General features: G+C 53.7%; 1 protein-coding gene across 1 annotated transcript in view; it reads right to left on the reverse strand.

The window, feature by feature from the left end:
* Positions 1–884: 884 nt before the first annotated feature.
* The window catches only part of LOC147120758 (uncharacterized), a gene marked incomplete at its 5' end in the record, with an annotated part of 84,014 nt that continues 71,986 nt past the window's right edge, over positions 885–12,912 (reverse strand). The window contains one exon of the mRNA XM_085984257.1: positions 885–1,037. Within this exon, the coding sequence (XP_085840383.1) occupies positions 885–1,037 (153 nt within the window). The remainder of the gene's footprint in view (positions 1,038–12,912) is intronic.

A 12,912-nucleotide genomic window follows, 5' to 3' on the forward strand; every position in this document is an offset into this window, starting at 1 on the left:
TTTAGTGTTGGTTTGGGGTTTAGTGTTGATTTGGGGGTTAGTGTTGTTTTGGGGGTTAGTGTTGATTTGGGGGTTTAGTATTCATTTGGGGGTTTAGTGTTGATTTGGGGGTTAGTGTTGATTTGGGGGTTTAGTGTTTATTTGGGGGTTGGTGTTGATTTGGGTGTTTAGTGTTGATTTGGGGGTTAGTGTTGATTTGGGGGGTTAGTGTTGATTTGGGGGTTTGTGTTGATTGGGCTGTCTGGGCGTGGTAAGTTGTGTAGATTGGGCGGCCTGGGCATGGTAAGTTGTGTTGATTGGGCGGTCTGTGCGTGGTAAGTTGTGTTGATTGGACCCATGGTGTTTCTCACTGGCCGCCGGTGAGGGTGAGATTCCTGTTACCATGCCGACACGCAGCCGGTGAAATAAAAGAAAACTGTATAAGAACTCGTATTTCTATAGCGTGTTTCACAGCCTCAGGATAACTCCCCTGTTCTGCTTCGAAATAGTGCTTTTATATCCACCTGAGAGAGCGGATGGGGCCTCAGTTTAACTTCCATCAGGACTGGATGCGTTCCTGGCCCAGATTGACAGCACACTCGTGCTCCCAGAGAGACAGCTAGCTTCTGCAACGAGTTAAAGGAATATGATATTTGAAATATTATAGTTTTTAAATACACTGATGATGAAAACACTAATACCAGCACAACTCACACCTCACAAGCCAATCACTGCTTCGGGAGACGCGGTACTCCGATTGTAAGTAGAAATACGCAAATCATTGATTAATGCAGCACAGAAGGAGGCCATTTAGACCAGCGTCATGTGCCGGCTCTTCGGAAGAACTGTCCAATCAATCTCGCTTCCCTGCTCCCTCCCCGGAGCCCTGCAAACGGTTTTCCCCTTCAAGTATGTGATCGATTCAGGAGGTCAGTCATTAATGTGGAGCCTAAGCCCAGGCTCGGTGCTGACTGCAGACCGCAGTGATCAGGAGTGCACAGCCCCTTCCCCACTGAAGCTGGCCCGGGTTCTGAAGGAGGTGACCTCAGCCTCAGAATCTGTGGGCATCAATCACTCAATCCCAGAGCTGTGTGCTGGGAACAGATGGCTGGGAGTCTGAGTCGCTCCAATTACTGTAAATGAGATGACAAATAGAGCTCATTGAAGTATAAAATTAGGACGATGATTATTTGATGTCGCTGCCTCGCAAATTGGTTGTAAAACACTGCATTGGAACTCAGCCAATGACAACTCTGAACTCCGAGCAATCGGGAGAAACTTGGTGTGGAGATTGTATGCAAATGCTTGCTGCCTGTTCCTTGATTACTCGGCAGTACAGGCCTGATTATTATTAAAAGGATTTAGTCCATCGGGATTTTATTTTGTTTTGCTAATTGCTGCTGCAAGATGTTAACCCTTGCTTGGCTGGCTTCTAGAACAGAGACTTGGGCAGCTGAACCGTGAGAAGTTGCTGATCTCCCAATGGTAGGTAGGGCATGTCACATGTCACAGATGGAAAAGATGCTAAACTCTATATTCTTCATACCTGAACTGGGGCAAGAGGCAGACAAGGTTTCGATTTAACGTCTCCTCCGAAAGACAGCAACTTCGACAGAGCAGCGCTCCATCGGTACTGCCCCTCCGACAGTGCAGCGCTCCCTCAGTACTGCCCCTCCGACAGTGCGGTGCTCCCTCAGTATTGCCCCTCCGACAGTGCAGCGCTCCCTCAGTACTGCCCCTCCGACAGTGCAGCACTCCCTCAGTATTGCCCCTCCGACAGTGCAGCACTCCCTCAGTACTGCCCCTCCGACAGTGCGGTGCTCCCTCAGTATTGCCCCTCCGACAGTGCAGCGCTCCCTCAGTACTGCCCCTCCGACAGTGCAGCGCTCCCTCAGTACTGCCCCTCCGACAGTGCAGCACTCCCTCAGTACTGCCCCTCCGACAGTGCAGCGCTCCCTCAGTATTGCCCCTCCGACAGTGCAGCGCTCCCGCAGTACTGCCCCTCCGACAGTGCAGCGCTCCCTCAGTACTGCCCCTCCGACAGTGCAGCACTCCCTCAGTACTGCCCCTCCGACAGTGCAGCGCTCCCTCAGTACTGCCCCTCCGACAGTGCAGCGTTCCCTCAGTGCTGCCCCTCCAACAGTGCAGTGCTCCCTCAGTACTGCCCCTCCGACAGTGCGGTGCTCCCTCAGTACTGCCCCTCCGACAGTGCAGCGCTCCCTTAGTGCTGCCCCTCCGACAGTGCAGCGCTCCCTCAGTACTGCCCCTCTGACAGTGCAGCACTCCCTCAGTACTGCCCCTTCGACAGTGCGGTGCTCCCTCAGTACTGCTCCTCCGACAGTGCAGTGCTCCCTCAGTACTGGCCCTCCGACAGTGCGGCGCTCCCTCAGTACTGCCCCTCCAACAGTGCAGCGCTCCCTCAGTATTGCCCCTCCGACAGTACGGCTCTCCCTCAGTACTGCCCCTCCGACAGTGTGGTTCTCCCTCAGGAGTGCCCCTTCGACAGCGCAGCGCTCCCTCAGTACTGCCCCTCTGACAGTATAGCGCTCCCTCAGTACTGCCCCTTCGACAGTGCAGCGCTCCCTCAGTACTGCCCCTCCAACAGTGCAGCGCTCCCTCAGTACTGCCCCTCCGGCAGTGCAGCGCTCCCTCAGTACTGCCCCTCTGACAGTGCTACGCACCCTCAGTACTGCCCCTCCAACAGTGGGAAAAAGGGAAGTGCAACGAGACCTGGGTGTCCTTGTGAACCAGTCGCTGAAGGTAAGCATGCAGGTGCAGCAGGAGGTTAAGTAGGCAAATGGTATGTTGGCCTTCATAGCGAGAGGATTCGAGTACCGGAGCAAGGATGATTTGCTGCAGTTGTACAGGGCCTTGGTGAGACCACACCTTGAGTATTCTGTGCAGTTTTGGTCGCCTTATCTGAGGAAGGATGTTCTTGCCATGAAGGAAGTGCAGCGAAGATTCACCAGACTGATACCTGGGATGGCAGGAATGACGTATGAGGAGAGATTGGGTCGATCAGGCTTATATTCACTCGAGTTTAGAAGAATGAGAGGGGATCTCATTGAAACTTATAAAATTCTAACAGGACTAGACAGACTAGATGCAGGAAGGATGTGCCCGATGGCGGGAGAGTCCAGAACCAGGGGTCACAGTCTAAGGATAAGGGGTAAGCCATTTAGGACTGAGATGAGGAGGAATTTCTTCACCCAGAGAGTGGTGAACCTGTGGAATTCTCTACCACAGAAGGCAGTTGAGGCCAGTTCATTAAATATATTCAAGAAGGAGTTGGATATATTTCTTAAGGCTAAAGGGATCAAGGGATATGGGGAGAAAGCAGGGACCGGGTACTGAATTTGGATGATCAGCCATGATCTCATTGAATGGCGGAGCAGGCTCGAGGGGCCGAATGGCCTACTCCTGCCCCTATCTTCTATGTTTCTATTGCCTCAGTACCGCCCCTTCGACAGTGCAGCACTCCCTCAGGACTGCCCCTCCGACAGTGCAGCGCTCCCTCAGTACCGCCCCTTCGACAGTGCAGCACTCCCTCAGTACTGACCCTCCGACAGTGCAGCACTCCCTCAGTACTGCCCCCCCAACAGTGCAGCACTCCCTCAGTACTGCCCCTCCGACAGTGCAGTGCTCCCTCAGTACTGCCCCTCCGACAGTGCAGCGCTCCCTAAGTACTGACCCTCCGACAGTGCAGCACTCCCTCAGTACTGCCCCTCCGACAGTGCAGCGCTCCCTCCGTACTGCCCCTTCTGTAATGTATGTACCTTTAAGGGGGAGAAATACTTTTTACAGCTCCTGTATCCTGTAGTACCAGCAGTGACCACACCTGTATATAAACCCTGAGTGGTGCTCTGTACAGTCAGTTGCAGTTTGAACCCTCATTCAGTAAACACCTGTTGATCATTCCCTGCAGTCTTTGTCTGATTATTGAAGGACACAACATTAAGATACACGGATATAACATTGGCGACGACGCAGATTCGAACCTACCTGCAACTCTGCATCACCTCCCAGGGATTTGTTCCTGGAGAACAGTGGAAGGAGGTCGAGTCCAGAAGCACGGGCGTCAACCACAGGCAACCGCCCAGTCATCCAGCGGAGATTTGAGCATCGCAGGGGAGGCTGTCGAGAGCCAGGCTTGGCTTTCCAGTCACGGTGGTCCAGCGAAACGGGCTGGCAACAGGTACTGCGCAGACCCTTCCCGGACAGCGGCTGCTAGAGCCGACCGAGCGGCACAGAAAAAGGCCGAGCAGCGTCGACGGGGGAGAGAGAGAGGGCAGAGCGCACAGGGCGCAGCCGGTGCTCAGTACCGAGCGGCGTCAACGGGGAGAGAGATGAGAGAGAGCAGAGCGCAGTCGGTGTTCAAGGGCCGAGCAGCGTCAACGGGGGAGAGAGGTGCGCAGGAAAACGCGAGGTGCTGCCATTGCCATGACGACTGCAGAGAGCGGCATTGGCAGCAGCGCAGGAGCAGCGCACGAAACCCACAGGGAGACGCCATTTTAAGCCGCAGCGGAGAAGAAAGGAAAGCACGGGAGACGCCATTTTAAGCCAGTCTAACCACACCCAAAAGTGCCGAAGAGTGGCAGTATCACAGCGTTCGACAATGAAGTCGAAGATTGGACAACATATGTCGAACGCATAGAAGTATACCGCAAGGCGAATGAAGTGCCAGATGACAAGAAAGCGCTGGTATTGTTGAATTCAATGGGTGCAAAAACGTATGGCTTACTACGAAACCTAGTAACCCCAGAGAAGCCAGTAGAAAAGTATTTTGAAAACATAGTGTCAATCCTACAGGACCACTTAAACCCCACACCGCTGCTGATAGCAGAAAGATTTAAGTTTCACAAAAGGAACCAGCATAAAGATGAAAGTAATGCTGAGTATTTAACGGAACTGCGCAAGCTATCAAAACGCTGCCAGTTTGGAACGGGACTAGCAGATACTTTAAGGGACAAGTTTGTGTGTGGGCTTCAAAATGAAGGAACCCAGAAACAGCTTCTATCAGAAAAGGATCTTACGCTGGACAAGGCTTTCAGCATTGCAGTATCACATGAAGCAGCAGCACGGGGCGCTGCAGAGATACAATGGAGACTGCAAGAATATGGCACAAATGAAATGTCATACGGAACAGTGAAGTGCTATCGCTGCAGCAGAACAACACACGACCATAAGGATTGCTGGTTCAAGGACAAAGTGTGCAGACAGTGTGGAAAAGTAGGACACATAGCAAGAGTCTGCAGGTCGGGAAAGAAAACCAGCAGCAAGAAATCTCCACAGGAGAAGTACAAGAAGGTACTTAAGGTGACGGAGAGTGGTTCAGACGAACAGAAGAGTGATACAGACTCCGGAAGCAAAGAGCTGGGTTGTCTGAATCTACATAATGTGATCAAAACGGAGGATCACCAAACTATCTGGGTCACGCTCAAGATAGCAGGAGTCCAAGTGAAAATGGAATTGGACACAGGATCAGCCCTATCAGTCATAAACCGAAGGGACTACAAGCGGCTATTCTCACATATACCCTTGAGAGATACAAAGATTGTCTTGAAGACGTACATGGGGCAAAAAGTCTACCCCAAAGGAAAAATAAGGGTGAACGTTATATATAACGGCAAGGAAACACCAAAAATGGACCTATATGTATTGCCAGATGGAGGACCACCACTACTAGGATGTGAATGGATCCGGAAGATACAGCTGGATTGGCATTCCATATAAGCACTGACTATAGATACCAAAAAGGATGATGAAGTCACACCTGGACGACTGTCAAAAATGCTAACTGACGCACAAGAAGTGTTCCAGCAGGGACTCAGAACACTAAAAGGCATAACAGCGACAATCAAAATAGAGGAAAATGCAAGCCCAAAGTTATTTAAGGCCAGACCGGTACCTTATGCGATCCGCCCAGCCGTCGAAGCAGAGCTGGAAGGTTTGGAACATTCAGGAGTACTGACCAAAGTGGACTGGAGTGAGTGGGCGACACCCATCGTTCCTGTAATGAAGAGGACGTTGAGTAATACGCCTGGGGAACCAAAGAAGGTTCGCATCTGTGGGGACTTTAAGGTGACAGTGAACCCAGTCCTTGACACTGTACAATATCCGCTTCCGCGGATTGAAGATATTTTCGCCTCGCTATCTGGAGAGAAACGCTTCACTAAGAATGATCTGGCCCAGGCGTACCTGCAAATGGAGGTAGAAGGAGCCTCGAAACAGCACCTCACGATCAACACTCATAAAGGTCTCTACCAATACAACCGGCTGGTGTTCGGGGTAGCATCAGCTCCGGCTATTTGGCAAAGGGCAATGGAACAAGTTCTGCAAGGGATTCCAGGGACCCAGTGTTATTTGGACGACATCCTGGTCACGGGCGAGAATGACAGTGATCACCTCGCCAACCTGGAGCAGGTGCTCACTAGATTGAAGGAATATGGGCTCCGAGCTAATCGCCACAAATGCAAGTTTTTCCAGAAGCAGATCTCGTATTGTGGTCACGTTATTGATAAAGAGGGGGTACATAAGTCCCCTGAAAAGATTGAGGCAGTAGTCAAGGCTCCAGCACCGGAAAATGTGTCACAACTGAGGTCGTTCCTCGGGCTGGTGAACTACTACCATAAGTTCTTGCCGAATTTGTCTACCGTATTACACCCACTGAACGCCCTACTGCAAACGGAGGTACCATGGAAGTGGAGTGACGAATGTAAATGAGCTTTCCAGAAGAGCAAAGCATTGATCACATCAAAAGAGGTGTTCGCTCATTTCAACCCAGCACTACCAATTCGGTTGGCGTGTGATGCATCACCCTATGGCATTGGAGCGGTGCTGTCGCACAAATTCCCGGACGGCTCAGAGAGGCCAGTAGCCTTTGCGTCTCGGTCACTAACCTCAGCCGAGCGTAACTACGCCCAGATTGACAGGGAGGCCCTCAGTCTAGTGTGGGGAGTGAAAAAGTTCAATCACTATCTGCACGGGCAGAAGTTCACCTTGCTGACTGACCACCAACCACTTGTCTCCATCTTTAATCCAAAGAATGGCGTTCCGGTGATGACTGCGCAACGGCTACAAAGATGGTCCCTTTTTCTAGGGGCGCACCAATATGAAATCGAGTATAAGGGCACGAAACAGCATGGAAACGCTGATGGGCTATCACACCTGCCACTGCCTACTGCGGAGGAAGCACCAGCAGTGGATCCTGTCGAAATATTTCATTCGGCTATAATTGAATGCTTGCCAGTAACTAACGCTGGTATAGAGAAGGAGACCCGAAATGACCCGATACTGCCTCGGGTATATGATTTGACGGTGACGGGATGGCCAGCACATGGCGAATCACTGTTGCCAGCATTCTCATCCAGAAGAGAACAGCTGTCAGTATGCCAGGGGACCTTGATGTGTGGATCCCGAGTGGTAATTCCACCCAAGTTAAGGGAGAGAGTGCTCAATGAGCTTCACGAAGGTCATCTGGGAGGGGTGAAAATGAAAAGCCTTGCTAGGGCTTATGTGTGGTGGCCGGGGATCGATCAGCAAATCGAGGACCTGACAAAGAGCTGCTCAGGATGCCAGGAGGTCCAAAATGTACCACCACATGCCCCTCTACACCCATGGGAGTGGCCCTCATCTCCATGGCAATGGGTGCATATTGATTTTGCTGGTCCATTCATGGACTCAATGTTTTTAATAGCTGTGGATGCGCACTCGAAATGGCCTGAGGTGATCAAAATGTCCTCCACCACCACGGAGAAAACTATTGCAGTCCTACGGACCATTTTTGCCAGGAACGGTTTGCCAGAGCAGATTTGCTCTGATAACGGACTGCAGTTTGTGTCCGAAGAGTTTCAAAGATTTATGAAAAAGAATGGGGTAAGGCATTACACATCCGCCCCGTATCATCCAGCCACAAATGGATTGGCTGAGAGGTTCATACAAACCTTTAAAAAAGCAGTAAAGGCCATGTGCGATGACGACATTCCACTGCAGCATAAGGTGGACAATTTCCTGTTAGCCTACAGAAATGCGACACATGCAGTCACCAACCAGGCCCCGGCCATGATGTTCTTTAACCGAAGGTTGAGATCTCGTCTGGATTTGCTCAGACCAAATGTACGAAGAGATGTTGAGAGTAAGCAATTCCAGCACATCAATGAGAAGCCGACAAGGAGCTTCAATGTAGGGCAACCAGTCTTGGCCCGCGACTACCGAACAGAGAAATGGCAACTAGGAACGATATGCACACGGCAGGGGCCACTAATGTACACAGTGGATGTTGGGGAGAACATTGTGAGACGCCATTCTGAACAGATCCTAGCATCACAGGAACGAGTCAACCCCATGTCTCGGCCATACGTACCTGGTGAGGAACCCGACGTACAGGTCGCATCTACCTCAGAAACAATAGCATTGGAAGCTGATGAATCAACTGACGACAGGGTGTTAGAATTGCCTCCGCACCAAGAATGAGACACTCGGGAAAGGCGTTATCCAGAAAGAATCACGGAGCCTCCCCAAAGACTGAATTTATAAATAGACTATTTTCAGTTAATGTTGCATGTTAAAAGTGTTAATTGTAATTAGTTTGATATTTAATTGTTAAATGAGTGTTATGGTACTGTTAATCTAAAAGGGGAGGAATTGTAATGTATGTACCTTTAAGGGGAGAACTACTTTTTACAGCTCCTGTATCCTGTAGTACCGGCAGTGACCACACCTGGATATAAACCCTGAGTAGTGATCTGTACAGTCAGTTGCAGTTTGAACCATCATTCAGTAAACACCTGTTGATCGTTCCCTGCAGTCTGTTGTCTGATTATTGAAGGACACAACATTAAGATGCACAGATATAACACCTTCGACAGTGCAGCGCTCCCTCAATACTGCCCCTTTGACAGTGCAACACTCCTTCAGTACTGGCCCTCCGACAGTACAGCACTCCCTCAGTACTGCCCCTCCGACAGTGCAGCACGCCCTCAGTACTGCCCCTCCGACAGTACATCGCTCCCTCAGTACTGCCCTTCCAACTGCAATGCTCCCTCAGTACTACCCTTCCATAGAAACATAGAAACAAAGAAGATAGGAGCAGGAGTAGGCCATTCGGCCCCTCGAGCCTGCTCTGCCATTCAATGCGATCATGGCTGATCATCCAAATTCAGTACCCGGTCCCTGCTTTCTCCCCATACCCCTTGATCCCTTTAGCCTTGAGAAATATATCCAACTCCTTCTTGAATATACTTAATGAATTGGCCTCTACTGCCTTCTGTGGTAGAGAATTCCGGTAGAGCAGCGCTCCCTCAGTACTGTCCCTCCAACAGCATAGAACTCCCTCAGTACTGCCCCTCCGACAGTGCAGCGCTCCCTCAGCACTGCCACTCCAACAGTACAACACTCCCTCAGTACTGCCCCTCCGAGAGTGCAGCACTCCCTCAGTACTGACCCTCTGACAGTGCAGTGCTCCCTCAGTACTGCCCCTCCGGCAGTGCAGCGCTCCCTCAGTACTGCCCCTCCGACAGTGGAGCGATCACTCAGTACTGCCCCTCTGACAGTGCAGCGCTCCCTCAGTACTGCCCCTCCAACAGTGCAGCACTCCCTCAGTACTGCCCCTCTGACAGTGCGGCGCTCCCTCAGTACTGCCCCTCCGACAGTGCAGCGCTCCCTCAGTACTGCCCCTCCGACAGTGCAGCGATCACTCGGTACTGCCCCTCCGACAGTGCAGCACCCCCTCAGTACTGCCCCTCCGACAGTGCAGCGCTCCCTCAGCACTGCCCCTCTGACAGTACAGCACTAAATCAGTACTGTACCTCCAACAGTGCAGCGCACACTCAGTACTGCCCCTCGAAAGTGCAGCACTCCTTCAGTGCTTCCCCTCTGACAGTGCAACACTCCCTCAGCACTGCCCCTCCGACAGTGCAACACTCCCTCAGCTCTGCCCCTCCAACAGTGCAACACTCCCTCGGTGCAGACCCTCCGATAGAGCAGCGCTCCCTCGGTATGGCCCATCCAACAGAGCAGCACTCCCTCAGTACTGCTCCTCTGACAGTGCAGCACGCCCTCAACACTGCCCCTCCAACAGTGCAACACTCCCTCGGTGCTGCCAATCCAACAGTGCGGCGCTCCCTCAGTACTGCCCCTCCGACAGTGCGGCACTCCCTCAGTACAGACCCTCAGGCAGTGCAGCACTCCCTCAGTACTGCCCCTCCGACAGTGCGGCACTCCCTCAGTACTGCCCCTCCGACAGTGTAGCTCCCCATCAGTATTGCCCCTCCGACAGTGCAGCACACTCTCAGTACTGCCTCTCCGAAAGTGCAACACTCCTTCAGTACTGGCCCTCCGACAGTGCAGCACTCCCTCAGTACTGCCCCTCCGACAGTGCTGACCTCCCTAAGTACTGCCCCTCTGACAGTGCAGCACACCCTCAGTACTGCCCCTCCGACAGTACATCGCTCCCTCAGTACTGCCCTTCCGACTGCAATGCTCCCTCAGTACTGACCCTCCAACAGTGCAACACTCCCTCAGCACTGCCCCTCCAACAGTGCAACACTCCCTCAGCACTGCCCCTCCAACAATGCAACACTCCCTCAGCACTGCCCCTCCAACAGTTCAACACTCCCTCAGCACTGCCCCTCCAACAGTGCAACACTCCCTCAGCACTGCCCCTCCAACAGTGCAGCACACCCTCAGTAATGCCCTTCCAACAGTGCAGCACTCCCTCGGTACTGCCCTTCCGACAGTGCAACACTCCCTCAGCACTGCCCCTCCAACAGTGCAACACTCCCTCAGTACTGCCCCTCCGACAGTGCTGCGCTCCCTCAGTACTGACCCTTCGACAGTGCAGCGCTTCCTCAGTACTGGCCCTCTGAAAGTGCAGCGCTCCCTCAGTACTGCCCCTCCAACAGTGCAACACTCCCTCAGTACTTCCCCCTCCGACAGTGCAACACTCCCTCAGCATTGCCCCTCCAACAGTGCAACACTCCCTCGGCGCTGCCACACCAATAGTGCAGTGCTCTCACAGTACTGCCCCTCCGACAGCGCTGCGGTCCCTCAGTACTGCCCATCCGACAGTGCAGTTGCCCAACAGTGCAGCACTCCCTCAGTACTGCCCCTTCGACAGTGCGGCGCTCCCTCAGCACTGCCCCTCCTACAGTGCTGCGCTCCCTCAGTACTGCCCCCCGACAGTGCAGCACTCCCTCAGTACTGCCCCTCCGACAGTGCAACGCTTCCTCAGTACTGACCCTCCGAAGGTGCAACACATCCTCAGCACTGCCCCTACGACAGTGCAGCGCTCCCTCAGTACTGCCCCTCCAACAGTGCAGCGCTCCCTCAGTACTGCCCCTCCGACAGTGGAGCACTCGCTCAGTACTGCCCCTCTGACAGTACAGCGCTCCCTCAGTACTGCCCCGCCAACAGTGGAGCACTCCCTCAGTACTGCCCATCCGACAGTGCAGCGCTCCCTCACTACTGCCCTTCCAACAGTGAAGCGCTCCCTCAGTACTGACCCTCCGACAGTGCAACGCACGCTCAGTACTGCCCCTCTGACAGTGCAGTGCTCCCTCACTACTGCCCCTCCAACAGTGCAGCGCTCCCTCAGTACTGACCCGCCGACAGTGCAGTGCTCCCTCAGTACTGACCGTCCGACAGTGCAGCACTCCCTCACTACTGCCCCTCGGACAGTGCAGCGCTCCCTCAGTACTGACCCTCCGACAGTGCAACTCACCCTCAGTACTGCCCCTACGACAGTGCAGCGCTCCCTCCGTACTGCCCCTCCAACAGAGCAGTGCTCCCTCAGCACTGTCCCTCCAACAGTGCAGAACTTCCTCAGTACTGCCCGCCGAATGTGAAGCACGCCATCAGTACTGCCCCTCCGACAGTGCGGTGCTCCCACAGTTCTGCCCCTCCAACAGTGCAGATCTCCCTCAGTACTGCCCCTCCGACTGTGCAGCATGCCCTCAGTACTGCCCCTCCGACAGTGTGGTGCTCCCTCAGTACTGCCCCTCCAACAGTGTAGAACTCCCTCAGTACTGCCCCTCCGACTGTGCAACACTCCCTCAGTACTGCCCCTCCGACAGTGCTGTGCACCCTCAGTACTGACTCTCCGACAGTGCAGCGCTCACTCAGTACTGACCCTCCGACAGTGCAACACTCCTTCAGTACTGCCCCTCTGACAGTGCAGCGCTCCCTCAGTACTGACCCTCTGACAGTGCAGCGCTCCCTCAGTTCTGACCCTCTGACAGTGCAGCGCTCCCTCAGTACTTACCCTCCGACAGTGCAGCACTCCCTCAGTACTGCCCCTCCGACAGTGCAGCGCTCCCTCAGTACTGCCCCTCCGACAGTGCAGCGCTCCCTCAGTACTGACCCTCCAACAGTGCAGCACTCCCTCAGTACTGCCATCCAACAGTGCAGCGCTCCCTCAGTACTGCCCCACCGACAGTGCTGCATACCCTCAGTACTGCCCCCGCCATATTGCAGCATTTCCTCAGTACTGCCCCTCGACAGTGCGGCGCTCGCTCAATACTGCCCCTCCGACACTGCGGCGCTCACTCAGTGCTGCCCCTCGACAGTGCGGCGCTGCCTTAGTATTGCCTCTCCGACAGTGCATTGCTCCCCCAGTACTGCCACTCCAACTGTGCAACACTCCTTCAGTACAGCCCCTCCAAAATTGGAACTCTCTCTCAGTACTTCCACTCAGACAGTGCTGCGCTCCCCCAGTACTGCCCCTCCGACAGGGCAGCATGCCCTCAGTACTGCCCCTCCGACAGTGCGGCGTTCCCTCAGTACTGCCCCTCCAACAGTGTAGAACTCCCTCAGTACTGCCCCTCCGTCTGTGCAGCACACCCTCAGTACTGCCCCTCTGACAGTGCAGAACTCCCTCAGCACTGCCCCTCCAACAGTGCAACACTCCCTCAGTACTGCCCTTCCGACAGTGCAGCA

Source organism: Somniosus microcephalus, chromosome 4 (assembly GCF_052327205.1).
Source record: "Somniosus microcephalus isolate GS21.2 chromosome 4, FLI_Smic_1.0, whole genome shotgun sequence".
In the NCBI taxonomy this organism is placed as follows: domain Eukaryota; kingdom Metazoa; phylum Chordata; class Chondrichthyes; order Squaliformes; family Somniosidae; genus Somniosus; species Somniosus microcephalus.